The sequence below is a fragment of the Petaurus breviceps genome, unplaced genomic scaffold, assembly GCF_028583685.1.
Source record: "Petaurus breviceps papuanus isolate PSGF00001 unplaced genomic scaffold, PetGlider_PUasm1.0 91041, whole genome shotgun sequence".
Taxonomy (NCBI): Eukaryota; Metazoa; Chordata; class Mammalia; order Diprotodontia; family Petauridae; genus Petaurus; species Petaurus breviceps.
The window spans coordinates 14,897,299-14,923,657 of record NW_027187400.1 but is presented as its reverse complement, the minus strand read 5'-3'; the positions used below and the strand labels follow the sequence as shown (position 1 = coordinate 14,923,657).

Genomic DNA, 26,359 nt, shown 5'->3' with positions numbered 1-26,359 from the left:
GGGGGCCGGGGGGGGGAGCACTCTAGATTTGAGAATTCTTAGAAGCTTAGAACAAGTACATTTATCCTGAGCCCCAGGGTCTCAGATTTATGGAAGGGACATCAGGAGAAGCCAGACCCTCCCTGGCTCCTAGGCAACACTGGGGAAGTACCACCCTTTGCTTCTGGGAATGGCCCTGGATCGTCAGGAATCTGACAGCCCCCAGCACCATGCTCCCCAGGAGCAAGGCATGAAAGGGAGGGCAAAGGTCACATTCCAAAGAGATGAACTGGGGTGTTGATGGAGCTTGGCTGCTTCAACACCCTGAAACACCTGTTTGAGAAGGGGCCAGTCAAGTGGTAGGATCAAAAAGGGTCCAGTTTAGGCTCTGTCAGAAAAAAACATCCCGGCAAAAATAGTCCTCCCAAAGTGGAGTGGGATGCCTGGGAGGTAGTGGGGCGGAAGGGTGGCAGGGACGGGCCTCTCACTGGGGGTCTTCAAGCTGAGGTTGTTCCCTGGCTGTGTTTTAATGGGCCCACCTAAAATGCATGGGGTCCCTTCTACTTCTCAAGTTATAAGAAAGGTCAAAAAGGGACAGAGAGCAATAGCCAAGGCCATCTGCCACCTTTTACATTATTTCCCAGATCAAAAATGAACCTCTTCCCTAGGAAAAAAACACAGAATGTCAGAGCTAGAAGTGACATCAGATTACAGACTGTCAGAGCCAGGAGGGCCCTTAGAACAGAGAATGTCAGAGCTGGGAGGGCCCTTAGAACATGGCATGTCAGAGGTGGGAGGGCCCTTAGAACACAGGATGTCAGAGCTGAGAGGGCCCTGAGAACACAGTATGTCAGAGTTAGAAAGGACCTTGAAGACAGACTGCTAGAGTTAGGAGGGGCCTTAGAACATGGAAAGTCAGAAAGAAAAGGGCCCCAACCCCCACATTTTATAGATGAGGAAAATATGGCTCAGCATGGCCTCAGGACTCACTAGTGGCAGAACCAGTCAAGAGTAGAACACAGGTTTCCTAAGTCCAAGTAAGTTGTCCGGGAGTCTACAGAGATCATCAGGTAGACCCTCAAAAGGAGAAGAAAGCTTATGCTGACTAGAAGGCCTCTGTCAAGAAACAGCTCATAATAGACAAGGTTAAGACACTGAGGATCCCAAAGGGCCTTCAGCCGTGTGACAGGTTCTATTTATCAGATGGAAGCTGTGGCCCAGCCAGTCTGCCTCCCACTGGTGACTAAGCCAGAAGAAATGGGTGGCCACCAAAGCCTGAGAGACTGAGGTTAGAAATGGGGAAGCACCTCCTGATTGATAGGGAAGCGTGTTGCAAGGCAATAGGCCTCAGTGACCAGGAATGGCTGGGGAAGGCCCTTACAAGAGTCAGGAGCTTTAAAAGGAGGAGCCCTTGCAGAGAGGGCCTCTGGCAATTTACAAAGGGCTTATACCCCATAGTGGAAGGTGGAGCAAGTATGACAGTCCCCATTTTACAGATGAGGAAAACCTAGGCCCAGAGCTTGAGTGACTAATTTATGTAGATAGTTAAAGCTTGCAAAAAGTACTTTACTCCCAACCACCCTGCCAGGTAGGCAATACAAGCATAATTACAATCCATTTTACCGACAGAGTAAGTGAGGCTTTGAAAAGGAAGTGACTTGACCACTGACACATGGATAAATTAATTCATACCTTTATAATACTTGTTGTAAAAGGAAAGCCATCCTAACAGTCGGAGCCACCCCAAAGTAGAATGAGTGACTTTCTATGGGTTGTGGCTTCACCCTCCCGGGAAGTCTCCAAGCAGAGGCTGGTCAGGGACATTGTAGGGGGCATCCTTATTCAGGCCTGGGCTCAGCTGAGCTCCCTGCTAACTTAGAGCTGCTCAAGCTTAGTGAACTCTTGTCAACTTGACCCCTTCTTAGCTCTCCAGTCTTCTTAATCTCCTTACACTCTCCACTCCAGGAGTGTGGAAAGGCCTCCTCTCAGTTTCTCAAACACAACACTCCATCTCTGCACTCGGCTGCACCCCATGCCTGGAATGCTCTCCCTCCTTTCCTTGCCTTTTGGTTTCTGTGACTTCCTTCAAAATTCAGCTCAAATCTCCCTGACTCCAAGAGGTCTCTTCCAGCCCCCTCTTGCCATCAGTGCTGGCCCTCTGAGATTACCTTCCATCTACCCCAGGCATCTTCTTTGCACCTAGTCTTTACAAGTGATCTCTTCCTGTCATATTCCTCTTCCAGAAAGAAGGCTGAACAACACCTCCTGAAAGGTAGGGACTGTGTGGTTTTGCTTTTACCTTTGAATTCGCAGCACATAACAATCTCTAGATAAATACTTGCTGATATGATGCCAGAAAAACATAGATAAAGTCTGCTCCCCATCTCCAACTGGCAGAGAAGTGAGAGACTCAAGATGTAGGATAAGACATCTTTGGACATGGCAAATGTGGGATGCTGTTTTGCTTGACTGTGCATATTTGTTAGAAGAGTTTTAGTTTTCTTTTTCCTCCCCACCCCTGCTGGAGGGCAAGGTGGAAGGGAGAAAAATGAATGTTTGGTAATTAAAAATAAATTCATTTAAATAATCCTACTTGACTAATAAACAACTGGGATGAGACTGTGATGGCTCCTGACTCCGTTTAGCTCTCTTTTTTCTTTTACTTTAAAAAAATACTTTATAATATTAATTTAAAAATTTTTTCAGTTTCAAATTCTCAGACTAGCAATATCATATCAGTTAAACATGTGAAGTCATACAAAATGAGTTTCCACATTAGCCATGTGGGGGGTGGGGGAAATGGCAAGGAAAATAAATGAAGTAAAAAGAGAAGCTTCAGTCTGCCCTTAGAGGTCATCAGTCCTCTCTCTCCAGATGGAGATGGCATTTTTCACCATCTCTTCTCTTTTTCAATAGTTCTGTGATGGTCCTGACCTAGGAAGAGAACAAGATCACCTCTACAGGGTCCCTCCAGGCCAAAGAGCCCACAAAACGTCCAAGGAAAACAGAGTAAAAGGCAGAGCAGCAAACCTGGAAGCCACAAGCCAGCCCACAGAGGAGGGCCCCTGGATTCAGCCTTGATGGAATCTGACCTGAGACTGCCATCAAGTCAGGGAGGACATTGAAGAATGAGGACACATCCTCGTCACTGGTTTGCCAATCTGGCAGGGTTCTTTCTCGAGTACTCGCTGAGTTTGCCAGAAGCAAGGGTCCCAAACTCCCAGGGCATTGGTCCCCAGCTGGATAATGGGCCTGGGGAGTAAAGAGGCTTGGGTTCAAGTCCCAGCTCAAACAATAACTTGTTCCCCTCTGACCAGAGTAAGTTTTAACCTGCTGTAATTTCTCTGCATTGCCTCTGAATGCTCTCCTTTGGGGCTTAGACAGGAGTTCTTAACCACTTTTTGTGCATTATGGACCCCATTCAGAATAATGTTTAAAAGCATAAAATAAAATCTCGTTCCTTGTTCAGTCGTGTCCGACCCTTCCTGACCCCATTTGGGGTTTCCTTGGCAAAGATACTGGAGTGGTTTGTCATTTTCTTCTCCAGCTCATTTTATAGGTGAGGAAATTGAGGGAAACAAGGTTCAATGACTTGCCCAGGGTCACACAGCTAATGTGTCTGAGGCTGGATTTGAACTCAGATCTTCCTGACTCCAGGCCCACTGTGCTATCCACTGAGCACCAGCTGCCTCAAAATAAGAAATAAAGGTAACGTAAATAAAAAATTATTTTTAAAGGAAAAAACAAAATCTGGGCTAGCCAACTAAGTGTATAGCTGCAAGGAGCCAGCACAGTATAGTGAAAAGAACATCTAAGTACCTGGGTTCAAATCCTGGCTCTGCCATTTAGTAGCTGCGTTACCTTAGATGAGTCATGTAATTTCTGAGATGGCTTTGGTTTCCTCACCTGTAAAAGAGGGAGTTAGACTAGATCGGATGACCTCTATGATTTCTCCTAGCTCTCAATGAACAATTTAATGAGGGAGTTCTAATGGACCTATCTTTCAACTAGAATAACAAAAGGCACATGCTTTCTTCACAGTTCCCCAAGAATGGTATCTTCAGCCTCAGTTTCCTCTTCTGTAAAATAAGGACTGGCCTAGATGATCTTAGACCTCTTCCAGCTCTAACATTCCATGAGAGCAATGACCCCTAAACTTAGCCCAGTTCCCTGGACAGGATGCTAACAACTCATTTTGCTCCTGCCCCAGGCAGGGGACACTCCCCCTGCACAGAGCTGCTCAGAAGGACAGCGGGGGCCACCCTCCTGCTGCTCCTCCTCATAAAGCTCAGCTTGCATTCCTCCCAGAATATCAGCCTCCCTAATCCTTCTGGATTCCCCCCTGCCCTGCCCTGCCCGAGCCACCTCAGGCACCCAGGCAGGCTGTTACATACCTAGTCACACCCTAGGCAGAGAAGAAAGTCCTGCAGAGAGGAAGAGTCAATTCACTGATTACCATTGAAAGTAAATCTAGATGTCCCAAAATGGAATGGGCTACCTCTGGGAGAGAGTTGCCCATCACTGGAGATCTCCAAAAAGAAAACGAAATCCTTGAAGATCAGAGACTCATAGAGACCTCAGAGGCTATCTGGCCAAACCCCTCATTTTACAGGTGGAGAAACCGAGGCCCAGCAAGGTGAAGAGACTTGCCCAAGGTCACACAGGGGTAAGGTGTAAAGGCAGATTCTGAACCTGGGTCCTCTGACTCCAAATGCCATGCCCCTTGCCCTATGCTGCACTGGACACACTCCTGTTAAGTTTTGTCAAACAGTCTAAGCCTGGGATGCCTGGCTTTTAAAAAAGATCATATGTTATAAAAGCTCATTTGTATGGCCACTGTGAACCCGGGGAGCCAAGGTGGGAGTGTGTCTTTCTTCTCCAAAAGGGGAGAGACGAACAGAGGGGAGAGGCCCAAGCCCCAAAATCCTCAACTGGATTCAGCAGTTTGCAGTAGCTTTCACAGCTCCACTTCCAGTCTTGGGAGGATTAAGTCACTTGGGCCCAAATCAGATGGAAGGCAGCTGCTGGCACAAAACTGCCTTTGTCTCCCAGACGAAATATTAAACCAAGCCCAGCCTCTAGAGCAATTCAGGAAAAACATTATTAAGACGGCCTGGCTTTAAGATGATTCTGATCCCCAGAAGACCATCAAGCAGTTCACACACATCTGATCTCCTTCACTACAGCCCTACAGAGCTTCTCACTTGACAGATGGGGATACTGAGGCCCAGGGCACTTATATAATGTAGCCAGCAGCAGAATGCCCTGGCCAGGGTTGGTATTTTGGTTTGGTTTTTGCATATGACCAAGCTGTCTTCTCTCTGAGGGACTCTGATGTAATTGCTAAGGTTTGCCTCAGCTCTGACATCCTGTGTTCTAAGGGCCCTCCCAGCTCTGACATCCTGTGTTCTGAGGGCCCTCCCAACTCTGACATCTTGTGTTCTGAGGGCCCTCAAAGCTCTAATAGTCTGTGTTCTAAGCTTCCTCCCAGCTCTGACACCCTATGTTCTGAGGGCCCTCCCAGTTCTGACATGTTAAAGAAAGCACTTTGCAAGGCTTAAAGCACCACAGACATGAGTCAGTGTGTGTTGCTGCACTCCCCCCCCCCCCCCTGCCATTCTAGGTTCTAAGGTCTGGCCCCAAAGGAGCAGGCAGCCCTCCCTTAGTTATCAGCTAGGAGTACAGTGGGCTAACCAGGAGATAAACTCCAGAAAGACAAACAACGACCCAAGAGATAAGGCTGAGCCAAGGCTCTGTTCCATTCTTTGAAAATCCCTGGTTTATGAGCTGAGATTGGAAGAGCATGTGTATTTGAGGTTGCTTCCATGCTAGCCTCCCCCCACCCCCAGGCTAGGGCCCGACAGTCCCAAAAAAGGAAGAGTCTCAGCTAAAGAGACCAACATATTCAAGGCATCTGTCTGTGCCATTCTGGGGGCCAGTAAGGCTGCAGTACTGCAGAAGTCAGGGGACCTGGGTTCGAACTCCACATTTGTCCTTAGCTCACAGGGTGACCCTGGCCAAGGTAGTCTCCCTCTCTGGGCTTCACTTTCATCATTTGTAAAGTGAAAGAGTTCAACTAGATAAGCCCCACAATTCTTTGTAGTTGTAAAAAGTTGATCATATTCTGGAGGCACTGGGGCCCCATCTCTTTGTCCAAGTGACCAAAAGCAGACCTCCTCCGTGCCTCGGTTTACCCATCTAGGAAGTGAGAGTCACCACCTCTTTATCAGCTTTGCTGCAGGGGAATTCAGAGCCTCCAGAAGAACTTATCATGGTGAAAAGATGAATCTTTAAACAAAGCCTTTGAAAGCAGAGCAAATGGAGGAAGACTAGGGAACACACTCTTATCTAGGATAAGAAAGCCACCTGGTCTTTCTCTGAGTCTCAGTTTCCTCCACAATAAAGTGCAGACAATAATGCTGCTGTCATTCACTTCATCGGACAAAGAAGAGGGAAAATGCTGGGGATGATCTCTACCTGAAAGCAGGGGAGGGACTCAACGACCTGCTGAAGTCACTGCCAGCCTTATTCTGGGCCCGACTAGGGGAAAGGCAGAAATGACACAGATGGGGCCTCCCAGGCTAGAAGGGACCTCCGAGGCCATCCCATCTGACCCCCTCATTTTACAGATGAGGAAACTGAGGCCCAGAGACCCACAAGTGGTAACAATTTCATGGAAACAGCCTCCCTGTACGCACCTGACTGGGAAGTGAGATCCTGGATGCAATACGTCCCCTAGTCCAGCTTCCTGTCTCCCCCAGCTGTTGGGGTCTTTCTCCTCTAAAGCAACTTTCTAGCTACTCTGTACTTATCTTGCATGTACCTTTTTCTCTGATTCTAAAGTAAACTCCTTGAGGGCAGGGGCTATCTTTTTTTGGAGAGGGGAAGGCATGGCAGTTGGGGGTAAGTGACTTGCCCAAAGTCACACAGCTAGTGAGTGAGGCCAGATTTGAACTCAGGCCCTCCTGACTCCAGGGTCAATGCTCTATTCATTGTGCTACCTAGCTGTCTTGTGGGCCTGAGTTTGTATTCCCTGCATACAGCCAGATACACAATAATCACTTAATAAATGCCCTGTCTACCTATCTATCGATCAGTGTCTTTATTTAAGAACAAGATTGAGAGAAGAAGAGAAAGAAGAAAGAGAAAAGGAGGGAGGGAGAGATAGAAGGAATAAGGATAAAGGGAAAGAGAATAGAGAAAGAGTGATGGAAGAGGGAGAGAGAAGAGATACCAGGAGCGACTTCAGCCCGGGACCAGTCCTCACCCGACTTCCCTTCCTGCACAGCCTCGCACTCCCCTCCCCTGTGATTACACACAAACCCAGCCTGTAAATACTATAAATAAATTCTGGCCCTAGCTCCCTCTTATTCTGAGCACAGAGGTGGAGAACAGCTGCTTCTGGGTGGTAGATCCTACAGACCTACAGGGGGCCTGGGCTGGAGCTATGTCTCCAGGATTGGAGACAGGTTGCCCCTACCCATCCCCATTGGATCCATGGTTAGCTAGCTGCATGTCTATGAAGATGTCTAATGGGGATGGGGCCAGAGAAACCTCCAGGATCTTCTCATGGCTCAAACTGGGACTCAGACTGAAATTGGACTGACTAGAAGTCAGGAAACCAGGGATCGAATACAGTCCCTGCCGTGAACTTGATGTGCTGCCCTGATCAAGTCACTTTTGAGACTCAGTATCCTCTTCTGTCTGGATCAGATGGTTTCTAACTCTTTTCTAGCTTCAATAGTTTATATTCTAAGGCTCCTCCCAGCTCTGACATCCTGTGTTCTAAGGGCCCCAGCTCTGATATTCTGGGTTCTAAGGGCCCCAGTTCTGACATCCTGTGTTCTAAGGCCCCTCCCAGCTCTGACATTCTCTGTTCTAAGGCCCCTCCCAGCTCTGACATTCTGGGTTCTAAGGGCCCCAGCTCTGACATTCTATGTTCTAAGGATCCTCTTAGCTCTGACATTCTGGGTTCTAAAGGCTGTCCTAGCTCTGACATTCTCTGTTCTAACAGTCTTCCAGTTCTGTTCTTCTATGTTCTAAATGTCTTGACAGCTTTAAGAGTCTGTCATTTCCCCAGAAAGCAGGAGGGACATTTTTCACTCCTGAAAGCCCAGGGCTCCTCCAGTCCAACCTAGGCCTCCATCTCTTTGGCTAGCCTGGAAGAAGACAGGAAACACTACTAATCCCAGGGCCGGGAAGATTCCAACTTACTAAATTCTACAGCTGAGTCTGCCCACCAGACTGGGAAATGAAAAAGGACAGTTCAGTTGCTCCCCTCCCCCACGGAAGTTAGCAGGAGGCCCCAAGCCAAGCCCAGCCTTAAATAATCCAAGTAATAAAAACTGCCACTTAAGAGAGCAGGAGGCAGTATCCTCAGTACAGGGGCTCCTCTCTGGATGCCGGGTTGCATCTGCACATCAGGAAGTCTGAGCACGTGCCAGCCATCAGGTTTTAGAAGGAAGAGAGTGCTGAGCCAGCACTATTCAGAAGGAGGACTCCAAGACCAGCCACTATGGAGCAGCAGCCCCCGGCCCTGGCACTGGCCCCTTCCTCAAATCCCATTCCAACTCTCCTATGCAGGAAGGGCCCCATCTCCTCCTCTGGGATCCACTTGCCAAAGGGGTTTTGCTCCAAAATCATAATCCCAGGCAGGTGTTCTGCAATCGACATACAGATGTTTGGGGATTGGGAGGGAGCATGACCGGTGATCAGAATGATGGAGCTGGAGTCTGCAAAACCTAGACTCAGATCCTAGCCCTGCTAAGCATGACCTCAACCAAATCATTTCCTCTCTGCAGCTCAGTCTCCACAAAATGGAGATAATCACACCAGCACTACCGACCTCGAAGCATCATTCGAGGATTAAAAGAAATCATATTGTTAAAGTACTGTATAATTGGCAGTTATTATTGTCATGCACAATAATTGGTGCCTCACTTTAATTCAACAAAATACTTACCGGGTGTATGCCTAATATTCCTTTTCTTTTGTTTAAATGAGGGCCCGGATGCCAAACCCTGCAGACAGCTAGGCAAGTCATGAGGATGTTACAGAAACAGAAAGGCAATATCTGGGGACTCACCATTTGGTTGGGTAATGAAGAGGAAAAGAGGAAGAAGGGGCTGGGAGTTTTCCCACCAGGAAGGCTGAGGAGGTTTCAGATTTCTGGCTTTGACATCCTATGTTCTAAGGGTTCTCCCATCACTGACATTTTGTATGCTAAGGGTCTTTTCAGTTCTGATATTTATGTTTTAAGGGCCCTCCTAGGGCTGACATTCTATATTCAAGCATTTCAGATTCTCAGGTTCCTTCTTGTTCTGACATTTTATGGTTCTATAACAACGGGACTCTTCAAAATACAAAAGGGAAAACTTCAGGAATTTAGGGCCTCAGGAGATTCTCTGGAGCAGTCCTTTAACTCCACGCAAGAAAGTTATTGTCCCCATTTTCCAAAACTAAAAAAAAAAAGGCCTTTCTCAATCACCTACTGGACACGGGACACAGTGTTAACCAGAAGCTTCAGGAGACACAGAGATTAAATGGGAAACAGGAAGACTGCAAAGAGATGCAAAAGTGAAGACGGGGAGTTCAGAGACTGTCTTCAGACTAGATAAATCTTCCACAGGGTTAAGTGTGAAGTCACTGCTAGACAAGTGTGATACAATGAGAGCTAAAGTTGGTAGCCAGAGTAGCTGAGTTCAAATGTCACCTCTGTTACTGATCTGCGGAGCACTGAACAGGTCACAGCCTCTCTGGGTCTCAGCTTCCTCATTGCTAAAGTGAGAGGATTGGCCTAGATGATGTCTAGGTCTTCCTTCCAGCTCCAAATCCAGAAACCAAAGAATTAGGAAGAGCTAATGCATACACAAATCATGGAAATTTGATCCCTGATTCAGGCTGCTAGGTGTTACCATGGATAGAGTATTAGACCTGAAGTCAAGAACACCTGAGTTCAAAGTTCATCTCAGACACCTACTATGTGACCCTGAGAGAGTCAATTAACCTCCATTTGCCTCAGTTTCCTTATCTGTAAAGTGGGGATAACCAGTTTCTCAGGATTATTGTGAAAATCAAAATGCAAACCTTAGAAGTACTACAGAAATACCACCTTGTATTAGCTATTACTCTTAAAAATTCCGGTTCAGGGCTAGAGATGTGGGAGTCATCCCTCTCCTTCCAGAAGTGAGAGTGAAATCACACCAGTCCATAAGTGAGCCGGCATTCAGAGCCAAGAGCAGAGGCCGAGGACTTTTGGAACACAATCACAGTTCATGGGCTTCTAGAGAACCAAAGAGGACAGAGTTAGGATCATCAGGAAGGCAGGAGGATCAGAATAATGTCACCCCTGGTGTCCAACAAACGGAGACTCAAAAGAATGGTGAGCTAGGAAAAGATCATTGGGATTGACCAGGAAATTTCAGCCTTTAAAAAGAAGTCACTCATATTTATTGTAGTATTGAACCTTGAATCTTTGGAAAAGATGATCATCGGTGGACACACCCATTGCTTTTGTATTTACCCAATGACAAGTAGAAATTAGCCTTGTACTTTCTCTGTAACCTGGCAAAGGTGTATCACAACTGACAACAAGGGAAGAGACATAGCACTCTGAAGGTTGGTACCAGTTTGTAGATTATCTCAATGACAAGGTATGTTTTCATGCTATTCTGCTGCAAGATTAGGAGAGTGCCCAGTGTGCTCTAAATGGTTTCTCTGGATTCATTCAACTCCTCTACATTAGACGCAAATTCAGTAAGATGAGCCTAGAGCGAGTCATGGCTGAGCAATCTCTCCAACCCTGGATGTCCCCTGGAGAACACTAGAGGCATAAAGAGAGGGGGGAAAGGCATGGGAAAGGGGTGGAATAAGAGAAGCAGAGAGATGGAAGGAAACAGGCCAGGAGACAGAGCTCTTCTGACATTCTGTGTTCTAAGGGCCCTCCCAGCTCTGATATCCTGTGTTCTAAGGGCCCTCCCAGCTCTGACATTCTGGGTTCTACTCAGGAGTCCAGATGTTACCAGGTGCATGACAAGCTCAACTGTCTCCTGTCTGGGTAACAGAGCCACAAGCTGACCCCCAGCTGGGCAGCAGAAGAGGCCATTCACTCCAGGTTGCCAAGGCAGGTGGGGTGCTAGCCAAAGAATACCCAGGGGGACAAGAGTCCCCCTCCCCCACTGAGTTCTCGGAGGACTCCAATCACCCAAGAGGGGCAGAGAGAGTTAACTTCACAGTTTCTAGCTTCGTGACAACCATCCACCCTCCTTGTGTACTTGAGAAGCTACAGAGAGAAACCACATCCTGCCCCCTGAGCCAAGAATGAAGATTGTACCCAGCAGGGTAGCATGTCACCAGACAGGTATCAGGAGGTCTAGGGGGGAGAGTGCTAACTCTGCCATTAACTCATTGTGTGACCAAGGAAGCCTTAAGTATATCAGCATCTCCCTGGGCCTCAGCATCCTCATTTGGGAAATGGGGAGGTCAGAATAGAGCTCTCTAAGGGTCTTTCTAGCTCTGACATCCTGTTTTCTAAGGGCCCTCCCAGCTCTGACATCCTGTGTTCTAAGGATCCTCTCAACTCTGACATTGTGTTCTAAGGACCCTCCCAGCTCTAACACTCTGTGTTCTAAGGATCCTCTCAACTCTAACATTGTGTTCTAAGGACCCTCTCAACTCTGACATTCTGGGTTCTAAGGGTCCTCCCAGTTCTGACATTCTATGTTCTCATGGCCCTCCCCTTGGTTCTAAGGTTCCTCCCAGCTCTGACATTCTGTGTTCTTAGTTCTTTATGAGTTCTGACATTGTATGAATTTTATGAGTTCCTTCTCCCTGTACAGGATCTTTTTCCAGTTCTCCTTTCCCAATCCATCCCACCATCCCTCAGATTCCTATTTGAGATTCTGGCTATTTGGAAAGATCCCTATTATGGCTCACTTTACAAAGCACTCTATCGTTACAATACTTAGTACACGAATTATTGCCCATGTCACAGATTATGGCCAATGACTTGCCCAAAGTCTCATGGCCAAGAGTGGCAGAGTCCAGGCCATACCACAGGATTGAGGGCAGAGATGTCAGAAGCAGCCAAGTCCAGAATGCTTTTCACTTCTGCCCTGTCCCCCTTTCCCTACTTTACTACCTTTAGTCCTCTGCCTTGAAAAGCAGCATGTGTAGTGGATGAAACATTCACACCTGGAGGCTGGAAGACTTGGTTTAAATCCAGACTCTAGACATTTACTGGTCATGTGGCCTTGGGCAAGTCATTTGTCCTCCAGGGCCCTAAGTTTCCTCATCTCTAAAAGGCAAGGGTTGGACTTAATGGCCTGTAAGGTCCCTCCCACCTCTACATCTATAACTGTAATTTTCCTACTAAAGGCATCAAGAGAGAAGGAAAGAGGCCAGGTAAGTGCCCGACTAGCCTGGCTGTTCGAATAGGGGCAGAAAGAAACCAGGGAATGCCACACATTCCAGCCCAAAAGAATCCAAGTGTCAGCTTCCTTCTCTTCTCTGGCACTTGGCGCCTTCCTCCCCCTCTTCCTCAGTCTTGACCTTTTTCAAACCCTCCCAAATGTTTTCCCAGAAGAGAAAAGCAGCCAGGCTGAGAGACAGGGAGCATGGTCCCCAAGTGAGTGCAGAGCTAGCTGAAGCATGCAAAAGGGGAGGGTGGATGTCCACAGAGGAGGAAAACAAGGTCCAGAGGCACTATTCATCCACTGAGGAATCAGAGGAATGGATCGCCCTTCTTTGAATCTGACAAGTAAGCCATTCCCCTCCATGATCCCTGCCAGCACCAACCCTGGCGCCTAGAACACAACAGATGAGAACATCAGAGCTGGAATTGCCCTTACTGCTCATAAAATGGGGGGACTCTGGGTATAGCCCTTCTTTTTCCCTGGGTCTTCTGATGCAAAGCCCAGGAGTCTTTCCACTATACCATGAGAAGTGGGAGCAGAGACATGGGCATCATGGGGCTGGCTCTGAGATCATCTAATATAGCCCCCATCATTTGCCAAGGGAGGGGTACTGAGGCCCACAGGGGCTGAAGCAAAAGCAACATGCCCAAGGTCCACTAAGCAAAAGAGCCCCTTACCTCCCCCCCAAGCCTGTCAGAACTGACAGGAGAAAGGGCCACACAAGGGTGACTGGTCCAGCCTCAGCCTCTCCACCCACCCTTGGGGAGTGCCACAACACCATGTCTCTTCCCCAAAATCAATAGTGAGGATTTTGAGACCTCAGTGGCAGCAGCTAAAAGTGGATGCAAGAGTTGGAGACAGGAAGATCTACAGGCATGGGAGGAAAGTAACCCAGTCCCTGAAAACACCTTAAACCCCAGTCAAGAGAGTGCTAACAAGTCATCTCCATCTGGGGCTTTACAGTTAACAAGGGGAATCTTCACTCACGACCATCCTTGCGACCCAGGAAGGATGAACAACATTCTCCCAATTTGGCAAGGAGGGGAAACTGAGGTCCACTGAGAGGAAGTGACTTGTTTAAAGGTCACACTGTAAGTCAGCAGCAGAACTGGGCTTTGGACACAGGTTTTCCAGTGGTATAACAACATTTAGAGGGATAGGGACTGGCCCTGTGATATTACTGCTATAGGGAGCACCAGGTAAGGAGCTGCCTCTAAGAATGAAGATTGGCAGGGGCATCCAGGTGGTATACTAGATAGAGTACCAGCCCTGGAGTCAGGAACACCTGAGTTCAAATCCAGCCTCAGACACTTACTAAATGTATGACCCCAGGTGAGTCACTTCACCCCAAGTGCCTCCTCCTAAACAAAGAATGCAGTTGGCACCTTCTCTGATATGGTCTTAGAGAAGAGCTTAGAGCACTGGGATGTTAGAAGATGAAGACCAAGCTATTCTGCATCCGATAACAGGTCTTCCTGACTTTGAGACCAGCTCACTGTGCCACACTGCCATGATGATGAGGAGGAGGAGGAATGTTTCTATATAGTGCTTTAAGCCAAATGCTTTATATAGATTATCCCATTTGATTATAGGAAAAACTTTGTGAGGTGGGTGCTATCATTATCTTCCATTTACAGAAAAGGAAACTGAGGATGGCAGAGATTAAGTGACTTGCCCAGGGTCACCACCAGGCAGAGCTTTCCCTAGTTGCAAGTCCAACACTCACTCCTCTCTCTGGAGTCAGAAGGCCTCTATTTAAAGCCCATTTCTGCTACTTAGTGCTTGTACTCTGAGCAAATGACTTCACTCCTCTAAGGAAACTGATAGTTTCTTCCTTTGCAAAATTAGGGGATTGGGCTAAATGACTCCAAAGATTCCTTCTAGTTTTGAATCTGATGATCCTGTGACTCCCAGACCAAGGGCTCTTACTAAGATGCCAGCCTGTTACAAAGTCAAATCCTTTGAATAGGGGAACAGAGGAATTTTAAGGGATACACCACTCATGGAGCCTGGGATAGGAGGGAGTGGAACAGGTTGGGCTCAGAGAAGCCAGATTGTGGGACTTAGTATCTCCTAGAGGTCAATGAGACTGGCTCAATTTCCAGGCCACCCCAGCCCCATCCTCATTCCTATGGCCGGGCCAAGGAAACTATTCCTGAGAATTTCTCTCCCAGTTTCTGTCTCTGCAAGAAACCCCCAGGCTTAGTCCAAATCCAGATTTACAATACAATAAACATGCACTAAGTATCTGCTGTATACAGAAGACTGTGCTTCAGACAGAGGGGAGGTTTTTTTAAAAATAGTAAGACATGACCCCTACACATCCATAATCTAATAGGACTTGAGACATAAACACCAATAACTCCAACATTCAATGTTATATAACCAGTGCATTATACAGGTGTAAACCAAGTGTTAGACAAAGTCTGGGAGGTGTAGGTCATTACCAGTTGCCTAATCTAGTCCAACCTTCTCATCTGACAGATGGGGAAACTGAGACCTACAGAGGGAGGAAACTCACCCCACATCATCTAGTAAGTTAGTGCCAAAGTCAAGGCCAAAAACCAGGTCTCTTGACCCAGTTCCAGTCTTCTTTCTAAAGAAAAACTGAGGGAATTCACTATTGACCTTCCATCCTCTCCCCGACAGCCCCCTCCATCCAGCTGGTCCTGCTGTGGATTTGACACCTGTTTGGTACATACGGCTACATGTACATATCCATTAGAATGTAAGCTCTTTGAGGACAGGGACTTTTCTCTTTGTACCCCAGTGATTAGCACAGTACAAGACCCATAGGAAACATTTAATAAATGCTTTTTGCTTGGCTGATACCTGTAAAGCTCAAATGAACTAATTAATTAGATAAGGCATTTATTTGCAGAACTTGTGTTAGTATTATCACCACCACCCTCATTGCCATCAATCAGGTCTATCCAATTTCATTCAAAGTACACTCTTTCCAAATCTCCCAGTGGAAAACCCCAGCTTCTTTTAACCCAGTTTGGGTTACTCTGGCCCTGGTAGATGGGGGTTTCTTTTTTTGAGCTGGCAGAGGGTGCAGGAAATGTTTGTTTTGGTTTCCAAATCTATGCTCAGCGACCTTGTCAATGTTATGGTTTCGATGACCACATTTTTCTAGAAATTTCTTGAATAAAGGATGATGCCTCATGCAGAACTGCTCCAGCTCTGATTTGAGAAAGTCCCCGAAGGGGGAGGGGAACCAAGGACTCCAGGGGCTATGAACAGCTCCCCTTCCTCCTAAGTCACAGAGTCACAGAATTGGGGGACTAGAAGAGATGTCAGGGGTGAAGCCAAGCTCAGTCTCAAGAGAAATCCAACAGAAGGTAGGGGCTTGGAGACCCTCCTGCCAACCAGGCACTGGACTTTGCAACTACCACCCTTTCCTTCCACTCCCTAACCCTGCCAAAGCTCTAGGATAGAACCCCAAGCAATGACTGACAGAATGAACCTTTGTGTGAGAAAAGAACACACTACAGTCATACAGTCCTAGAACATAGCAGAACCAGTTCTCAAAACACTGAATGTCAGAGGTAGGAGAGGCCCGGGGACATAGAACATCAGGGACAAGAAGGATCTTAGAACATACAATGTCAGAACTGGAAAGAGTAATATGTTAGATCTGCAAGAAAGCTTATACCGTAGAATGTTCTAATTTGAAAAGACCTTAGAAATCACTGAATCCAAATCTCTCCTTTTGTACATGGGGAAACAGGAAAACAGGTCCAGGGAAGTAGGCTGTAAGCTCCTTACCGGCATCACTTTTCCTTATCTTTTATCCAGCTCTTTATACATGCTTTTAGTTCATGCTCACTGGGTCGAGTTGGCCCAAAGATATACATACAGCATCGCAGTGCCCAAGTGTAGGGCCTTTCAGCCTGCCTGAGTGTAAGGACCTGAGCTTACCTCAGAGAAAAATAATTCCCAATGCCTAGACACAAGCTGTCCCCAACAATGATGACATTAGCCAAGAGATGCTCATAAAAGACCCCAGCAGAGACACACAAAAGTACTTGGCCAGACAGAAACGCAGAATTCAGAGATACTCTCACATCTCACTCCCCAAAAGTATAAACCAACTAGGAGTCAGAATCTGGAATAGGACTTCTGAAGGGGTCAGATTCAATGGGATCAAGGCCATGAAGACACAAACATACACTAGCCTTGATCCAACCCTCCAGCCAGCTCATTCCAGGCCTTGGTATCCCCACAGTACTTGACCCCATGCCTTGCCCTCTTGGCAAAAATGGACTGATGAGAGTGCCTTGATACCCCTGGGAGGACTCAGGCAAGCTGACTGACACGTTTGCTTTGGAGGAATCAACAGGGAAACTCCTCTAAAAAAGGAAGTCATCCCCCAATTTACAAAAAATAAAATAAAATAAAGCAGTAAGACATGATGGTCTTGGGGTAGAGAATAAAGACAAGAGATGAAGAAGGGCTCCCATATCCCTCTCCTTGCCCAGCAGCACCCACGTCTCAAGTGTGCCAAACCCATGCCAGGGGCTGACATCATCCCCAGTCCCTGGGTGCGAGTGTGTTGTAATGTTGCTCAATGCCCCTTGTAAGACTAAGCACAGTTCCTTCTAGCTCCTTAATACCCAAATCCAAAGAAAACACACACAACAAAGCCCCAAAACAACAGAAGCTGGCAGCATGATGACACCATGGCACTGTGATCCACAACAGGGAGGCTGCCACCAAATCCATCCCTCCCCAGTGAGGTCTAGGGCCTGTTTCCCCATTGCCCTCCCCCTACCAACACAGTGGTGACTTCTTCTCCAAGGCGGCTGGGGAGACCAGGCCATAGCCAAGTTCTCCAAATACTTGGGGTGGAGGGAGAGAGAGAGAGGAGGGAGCGGCTGAACCCTACTCCCTCAATGAATCGCATCAACTACCTAAGGTGTCCCTGGCTTATTTAGGCCAATCTCTCCAGAGTGCAGGGAAGAGGCTCAGGCCCCTTTTGGAGAAGTGAAGGATGCTCCCTGAGGGCTTGGGGGAATAACCCAGCCCAACTATGACATACTTAGTAGTAGCAGGAAGAGAGACTTTCTGCAGTCTCACCCCAGAGAGACAGGATAAGAATGAGGTATGATGCTCCCTCCCTGGGCCTCAGCACACCTCTTTTTACCTAAATCAGAAAAGTTGGAGAGCTTCTCCAAGAGGAATGGGTCTCACTGAAGGCCTATGATCAAGGCATCCCCAAAGCCATGTGGCACTGCACCACAAATGACCACTGTAACCCAAGACCCTCAAGGGCTTCTCTCATTAGCCTTTCTGGGAAGGGGGGCTACAAAATGCATAGGAGGAAGAAGATGAAGGAGGGGAAACAAAGGAGAGTAATCTCTGCTTTCATCTGGCAGACAGAGAAATCTTTATGGACAGCAAAGGACAGGCAGCCAGACAGAATTGTCAGCTGGGCTCCAAGCAGGAAGTAACCTCAGCTCTCTTCACTCCCCCACCCCAAGCTGAGTATATAACCGGACAGAAAGGCCAGTACAGGGCAGTGCAGTCCTGCAGAGCCAGGGTGCCCATCCGCTAAAGTCAATCTCCCTGCTACTTGTGAGAGGGGACCCCAATACATTTATCTGCTTTGTCCCCCTATTTCTACCAGAGTAAGTTTTTGTCCTAACTGAAAGTGAGGTGGCTTGTGAGGCCAAGGCCAACATGAATGGGAAGGTTTAAAGAGCTTTGTTTGAAGGGATCCCTTAAAGCAGTCCCACGTTTCCCAAGGCCATACTTGTGCACTGTTAATGGTGGAGGCTTTTTAGGCCTAGTCAGCTAGCCCTTGAAACCATCTGGTCCAGGCTTCAGCCCAACTCCTCAACGTATAGGGAGGCTCAGACGCCCACCCAGACTTGGGACACTGGGACAGGGTGATGGGAGAGGGAGGCAGGGGGAGGTGCTAACACCTCGATTTTAACCCCGTTAGCATCACCCTTGTTTTAAGGGATGTCTGCTTTGTCCGGGGCTGAGTGTGCCTGTTAAACACATAGTAAGCACTTAACAATACATGCTTTTTATCAGAGAAGGGTTAAAGTCACAGCTGTGGCAGCTGTCCTGGGGAGGGGTCAGTGAGCACTCCTACTACGGGCCGGGCACCCTGCTCAACCCCGGGGCTATAAAGAAAGGCAAATGCCAGCCCAGCTCTCCGGGGGCTCCCGGCGGGGGTGGAGGGACTGGGGAGGGGCGGGGGTCGTTCATTAACTCCCCATTCGGGAGGGAGAGGGAGGGGGGCTGAGGCATCGGCGACGTGACTCACTTCTTCTTGTACTCGTCCCGCTCTCGCTTCACCTTGGCCAGCACGTTGTACAGGGCCCGGATCTCGGGGGTGATGGTGTCGATTTGCACGCCCACGCCGTCGGGGTGCACCCAGGACACGCCGGGGCCCTGCACCGTCTCCACACCGCCGCCGCCCGTGCGCCGGACTTGCGTGTAGCTCCAGATGGTGCCGGGCAGGCGGCTGTAGTGCTGCGGGTGAGAGCCGCAGGCGCCCGGGGGCACGTTGCCGTTGGCGCCGAGCGGCGGCGGCGGCCCCGGTGGCGGCGGCTGCTGCGGGAGGTGCGGGCCGGCGGCGCGGGCCAGGGCCAGGGCCAGCTCGGGGCCCGTCTGCACCGCCTGCTCGCGGGAGAAGGTCTTGTAGCGCAGCCGGCGCTCGCGCTCGCTCTGCTGCTGCTCCAGCTGCTTCTCCAGCAGCCGGTTGCGCCTCTCCAGCTCGTGCACCTTGGCCAGGAAGCAGCGGAAGCGCACGTTGAGCCCCTTCAGGAGGTAGATGTTGGAGCCCAGGTCGTCCCGCAGCGCCGCGGTCACGGGCGACGGCCCGGGCCCCGCGCCGCCGCCGCCGCCCGCTCCCCCGCCGCCCGGCCCACCGCCGCCGCCCGGGGGGCAGCCGAAGGCCAGCGCCATCTCGCCGAACAGCAACGAGTTCATCATGCGCCGGCTGCGGGGCTCGGGGACCCCGCGGCGCGGCTCCAGGGCCGGCTCCAGGTGCGGCTCCAGCTCGGCGGAGGGCTCCCGGCGGGGCCGGGCTAGCGGGGACGCCGGGTCCAGGGCCAAGGAGGGGCTGCGCGCGGGCACGGGGAGACTGCGGAGAGGGCGCTGCGCGCGGAGATGCTCCGGCCCAGATGTGGCCGAGCGAAGACGGAGGCCGGACGCCCGGGGGGCCGCTGCTGCTGCTGCTGCTACGAGGAGGGGGCAGGGCGCGGAACTGCGGCTCTGGCGGGGGCCACTCCCGGGGCTGTCACCGACACTGTGGAGGCGCCGCCGCGGCCGCACTGGAAGGGTTTTCGCTCGGCCCCGCCCCCTCCCGCAGAGAGCCCCGCCCTCTGCAGAACCAGGCCCCGCCTCTCCCTTGCCGGCCCCGCCCCGCTACCGGCCTCCCGCTGCGGTTCTCAGAGGCTCCGCGCTCTGCCTGCCGTTTCCAGTCCCGAGGCCGACGCCCCCTCCCGCCCTCGGTGCCAGAAGCCACGCCTTTAGTTTAAATAATGCCTCTAAGCCACGCCCATTCAGTGCCCCCATCAGTACATAGCCCCTCCCACTCTCGCACCCTCCCCGCGGCGGTCCGCAGAGTCGGCCCCGCCCGCCCGCCTGGCCCCGCCCCCCCATTCGTTCTCTCGGCCAGTAGCCTGCTTCCAGTTTTTCTGCCCGGGGACACAGACCGCAAGGCTGCGTCTTGGACCCCGCCAGCCTTGGCGGCCGCAGGGGCGGCTCGCTCGGCTCTCTTAAAGGGACCGACCTCCTAAAATCACTAGATGATCTACTTAATTCTCAGGGTACCCGGCTCCCTTGGAAAGCCCTCACTTCCTCCCAGCAAAAGGCAAGAAAAATTCTCGTAGCTGCTGAGGCTTCTACAAAGGAAATCTCAGCACGTGATTTCATTCATTCACTCAGCAGATATTTATTAAGCGCCCACTGGGTGTCGGGCCCTGCTGCAGGCCCAGGCAGTTTCCACCAGCCGGGCTTCCGCAACGCTTCTCTAGCCCGGCTGCCCAAACGTGGGGGAAGACTCTGCAGAGGCTTGGCCACTGCTTCTCCCACCTCACACCCAGCTGCTCTTCTGGGCCGGATGCAAGCAAAATTAGGGCATCTGCACTGTCCCCCTTCCTCCTTGCACGCGCACACGCATGCCCACGCATGCACACGCACGCACACATTCCCCCTTGGCTTAAAAAGCCCGCTCCTGCTGTCCCACCCCAGGCTTCGCACATCCCAGACACTCCCTCCACCTGGTCCTAAGATGCCTGCCCAGGATAGCGAATGCCTCTGTTTTCCGCCAGGCGATTGGTGCCTTGCAGAGCCTGCCTTCCAGTGCCCGTCTCTGGCGGGGACACGGGAGCGGGGGCGGAGTGCGGGCCTGGCTTCAGATCCAGGGACTTCAATCAGACATCCCTCCCACTGGTGTGACACGGGCTGGCAGCGTCTGAAATGTGTCTCCGCTCAGGCTGAAGACTTAAATAATCAGCCAGCGCTGGCAGAGATACTGGTCCCGCGAAGGGAGAGAACAGGGTTCCTCTTCGGTTGTTGCTTAACATTGATTCAATTCGATTCAATAAGCATTTACTAAATCCCTAGGCCCAGAGAGGAATGGAGCTGGAAGGAATCTTCCAAACTAGGATGGTAGAACGTCGGATGTCAGAGCTGGAAGGAGCCTTAGAACACGGAATATAGGGGCTAGAAAAGAGCTCAGAACACAATGTGGGATTCTCTTATAGTGCAGATGGGGAAACTGAGGCCTGTGTGATCTCTTGACTTCTCTTGATGCAGGGGAGCTCTGACAGGGAGAAGAAGAGGCAGTCCTCTTGCTAACTTCCCATCACATTCTTCACACTAAGCCTTTTTCACATTCCTCAGGGTCCCAGACCCACCCCCACCTCTTTCACTCCCAACAGATGACTTCTCCCTCCCCTTTTCATGAGACCATCTGGCCTTGCGTTCTCTAAGCTTCCCTCCCCTGCTCAGGTCCACCTGTTTACCACACCCTTCTCAAAGCCCCAGAATTCCCCTTTCTCTCTTTCTAGACAGAGCATCACGTTCTGAGGATAATGAGAAAACTGTTAGAAATTAAAGTTCATGCTGAAGAAATCAAGGTGATGAGATTGGAAAAAGTAGCATAGAACCAAATTGGAATAGAATGCCAGAATGGAGTTTACTGGGAAGATCCCTACACAATAGAATGTCAGAACTGGGAGGGCCCTTAGAACAGAGAATTTCAGAGTTAGAAAAGCCCTTAAAACTTAGAAGCTGACAAGTGACAATAGAATAGTCAGAGCTGGGAGGACCCTTAGAACACAGGACGTCAGAGCTGAGAGGGCCCTTAGAACACAGTATGTCAGAACTGGGAGGGCCCTTAGAACACAGGATGTCAGAGCTGGGAGATCCCTTAGAACACAGAACATCAGAGCTGAGAGGGCCTTTAGAATGCAGGATGTCAGAGCTGGGGGAACCTTAGAACACAGGATGTCAGAATGTCATAACTGAGAGGGGCCTTAGAACACAATGTCAGAGCTGGGAGGGCTCCTAGAACATAGAATACTGGAGCTGACAGGGCCCTTATGGATCATAGAGTATGATATCTTAGTTATACAAAGGAGAAAACATTGTGTGCTTTGAAAGGATTTACAAGTTTATTGAAGAGACAAGACACCTACAAAAACGCAGAAGCTATTCTCAGGTCACCAAGAGCATTCGTCATGGCCCTGTGCAAACATGTAGCAGCACTCAGGAGACCTCAGCTTGACCACAGAGTTCCTAACTTCCTAGCAGTGTGCCCCTATCTGGATCTCTGTCTACACATCAGCAAAATGAGGGTAATACTGGTTACACCCACTTCCAAAGCTACCCATCATTTGAACCAGCTCACACAAGACTGGCTGCCTCCCCCAGGGTCCTGAGGCTTCAAAAATATTCCTAGTTATTTATTCCCAGATTCAGCTCAATTCAATTCAATTCAACTCCCTTAGCATTAATTAAGGTGCAGGAGAGTGACTGAACAAGAGAGCCCAGAGGCAATGGGCAATATTTCAAACCCCTGCACTGGACTGGAGGTAGACATTTATCTTCTTAGCACCAAGCTGGGGTAGATGCTTCATCATTCCTCTGCCTTCCTACCCTCACCCTCTCCCCCCAAAAAAAAGAGTTTGGCAAGAGGACGGCTTCACGGCATTCAGCAAGGAACACATTGTTTGGCCTCGTGCTCTCAAGGCAGCCCCAGGCAGAAAGCCTGTGTGATTACTGTCAGCCAGCTTGCTTAAACAATTATTCTGGGTGGATTCCCATTCCTGGTCCTAGGCGTAGGTTCCTCAGAATCCTGGGCGGGGGAGTGGCCCATCCTTCCCACAAATCCCGAGTCAAGCCACTAAATGGGGGATTTGGCACCAGGAGACCTGAGTTCGACTCCCACCTTGGACAGACATTGACTAATTATTGGACCCACTTAAGGGCAGGCCACTTCATACACCTGTCTGAGGCTCAGTTTTCTCATCTGGAGTAGTTGTGATGGAGGTGTTTCTAAACATTAAATGCTCAAAAACAGGTGGGACCTGTGATTTCATGACCTCTACCCTGGAAGATCTCAATGTAACTGGTCCATAACTTAGTATAGAATGAATTTGCCTGAGACACACAGAGTTTACACGAACAGCCAGTGGCAGGGGCAGATTGGAACCCAGGCTGTCCTGATGCCCAGCTCACCATTATCCAGCACTCATTGCTATCTCCCCAAATACACAGGGGAAGGGGGTCATACCAGTGAATTCACTGGGATAAGGAACTCCCAGTAAGGATGTTTCTTCCACCAATGCAGACTGATGGCTGATTTCATTTCAGAGAGGCCTGGGCCACTCCGGTGATTGCCCAGGATCACACACCTCTCATAGCTGAGGCTCCAATCTGACTCTGACTCTGAGATGGATTCTCTCTGACCTAAACCATTCTGTCAGGGTGTAGGGTGTTCAGGGAAACTAGTACCTCTGGTGTCCAGCTTTCGCCCACTGTCTCCTGTGGCTCCAAGAAGCTGGGGCATGCCCAGTGGCCACACCCCAGTACACCACTTTGACAGAAAGGCTAAACCAGGTGGAGGGTAACAGAAGGGTCTCAAACCCTTTGGTGAGTTAGGGCATTGTATCCCCCAAGCATGTGAAGACTTTCTCCAGTGGAATGGGTGGATGAGAACCATTTGTTATAAAGGCCATGAAGGTGCCTAAAGCAGGCACTGTGGAGTGCTCAGAGCTTGGTCAGACATTGAAGACACCAAGGTCGTCCACTGCATCCTGGGCCATAGCCAGTCATATTGATTTTTGTCCTGCCACTGGACTTCGATGGCTCTGAAAGAGAGAATGAGGCTGACAACTTTGTGCAACTGCCTCACTTAAATCAAATTCGTGTGCTAGTCAAGACATTAAATCATGATGTCACTGATCTTCAAAAACAAAAGATGAACAGCAAACACTCTCTCATTGAGCACATAGTAGGTACTTGACGAATGAATGAATATGTCTGGTTTTAGTAAAAAAAAATTAGTGCCACTAACTGGTGGCCTCTTCTGTAAAAGCATTTAAGCCCCAAAACAGCTGCTCTGGACAGCATTAGACTAGGTGGTCTCTTAGGCCTCCTCCAGCTCTGAGATTTTGTGATGCTGAGTGTAAATTTCAGGAAATGAATCAAAACTGAGCTAGGAATCTGAATTCTTTAAGATAAATGCCAACAGATTCCAAATCCCAGGGACAACAGGAAGTCCAGCTCATCCATTTTACAGACGGGGACAATGAGACCTGGAGAATGATCGTGGCTTCTCCAAGCTCTATCAACAGAGCTCCCACCAACAAGCTAAGCTGTCCTGGTGGAGCTGGATTTCAAAGTGAGACGTCTTGACTCCAGATCCCTTCATCTTTCCACTGACCTCTTTTCTCAACCTGAGTACTGAGGCTTCTCATTACCATAATCGGTGCTCATTAATCCCTCTACTAGAAGACCATTCCTTCTGGGAGTTTACAGCCTAAAAGAAACACAGGGACACAGCCATGCCCTTTTTTTACTTCTCCATGGCAGAATAGAGGACTTTTAAATTGAGGTGTGAGGGGATGGTCAAGACAGGTTGAGGGGCCATGTCAGGGAGATTAGTAGTGGGAGTTCTAGATAGGGGCCCATGCTCCAACACATTTTCCTCTGCCTCCTCCCAACCTAAAGTCAAAGTGAGAACTCAGAAAGACCTCAGTTTAAAAAGGCCAAGGTCTCCCACTGCATCCAGGGCCATCTCCAGTCTTTCTGATCTCTATCTGGCCACTGGACCCAGATGGCTCTGGAGGAGAGAGTGAGGCTGGTAACTTTGCACCGCCCTGCCTCACTTCAATCCAATCCAATTGCACATCATGGCATCACCTTCCTGATGTCATGGTCTTCTTCAAGAACGAAGGACGAACAACAAACTGCACCCATACACTCTTCCCCAAGTCGTGGGTCCAACTCTCAGGTACAAAGCAAGATGTTTAAGTCTTGTTTACAGAAGGCTTAGCAAAGCACCTGCAAAAGTCCAGAGAAAAACCAGACCAGAACTTCCCCATTCCACCTGCCTCCCGGGAGCAGGAGTTCCAATAGTCAGGGAGAAGACAGCCTCCTGGGAGGTAACCCCACTGAGAACATGAGTCAAGGGGATTTCCTCTCTAGAGGATTGTCCCTTTCAGCACAATGAAAAAGAGGAATCTGCCTGAGGTGATCCCCATTCCTGAAGATGGGGATAGGCCCTAAATTGTCACCAACACAACTGTCAAATGACTAGGCCAGCAGAAGCAGCCAGATCAGGTCTGGTGACTTGCTTGCTTTCCATCTTGTAACTGATGAGGTTGCATATAGAAATCATAGAACATTAAAGCTGAGAGGAACCTCACAGTATGGAATATCAGAATTGGGAGGGGCCTTAGAACACAGGATGTCAGAGCTGTAGGGCCCTTAGAACACAGGATGTCAAGGCTGGAAAGGTCCTTAGAACACAGAGGGTCAGAGCTGGGAGGGTCCTTAGAACATAGTATGTCAGGGCTGGGAGGGTCCTTAGAACACAGAATGTCAGAGCTGGGAGAGCCCTTAGAACACAGGATGTCTGGGCTGGGAGGGCCCTTAGAACACAGGATGTCAGGGCTGGGAGGGTCCTTAGAACACAGGATGTCAGAGTTGGAGAGGATCTTAGAATAGAGAATGTCAGAGCTGAGAAGAGGCTTAGCACACAGAATATCAAAGTTAGAAGGGACCTTCAAACCAAGAATGTCAGAGTGGAAAGAACCCTTGGAATACAGAATGCCAAAGCAGGAAAAGGCTTGAGAATACATGGATAAGGACATAGAACATAGAGTATAAATTCAGTGGTTCTTAACACCAGAAGGACCACAACTTAATACCTGGAAGGACTAAGCTGTCAGTTGATGCAGTGAATTTTTTTTAATTCCTAAAGCAGATAGCAGCTAATGATGAAAATGTGTATATTAAAATAAAGATGTTGCATCAATTGACCACCTGACCTGGCCGGGCCTGTGTACTGCCACAGAGTAGCATAAGGTGAGTTTCATTAGGTTTGCCTTGAAATTTTAGATCAATTATTCCAGATAAAAGACAATTTATAAATAATTTTACTAGAAAGTTTACTTTTCTGGTATATATAGCATAATAATTATAATATTTGCAAAATAAACAAAACCTGCCTGTGACATGTATACACTAACCTCAAAGCATTTCAGACTTTGAACTTGACCAGCCCCTGCTCTTACTGAAAAGAATCTGTACATGCATGAGTCTCATGAGGATCTTGCCAACTCAAACACTCAGTGCCCCTTGATTCCTCCTAGCATAAGCAAGAAAGGACTGCATTGGTCCAACCCCTTCCTTTCATAGGTGAGGAAGTCGAGGCTTACCCGGCATTGCACAGCTCATAACTGTCAGGGCCTTTTCCCAGGCCAGCAGAACCC

The 26,359-nt window shown here is 49.3% G+C and overlaps 1 protein-coding gene across 1 annotated transcript in view; it reads right to left on the bottom strand.

The window, feature by feature from the left end:
- Positions 1-19,343, bottom strand: part of IFFO2 (intermediate filament family orphan 2) — a 60,076-nt gene extending 40,733 nt beyond the window's left edge. The window contains exon 1 of the mRNA XM_069079069.1: positions 18,673-19,343. Within this exon, the coding sequence (XP_068935170.1) occupies positions 18,673-19,343 (671 nt within the window). The remainder of the gene's footprint in view (positions 1-18,672) is intronic.
- Positions 19,344-26,359: the final 7,016 nt, after the last annotated feature.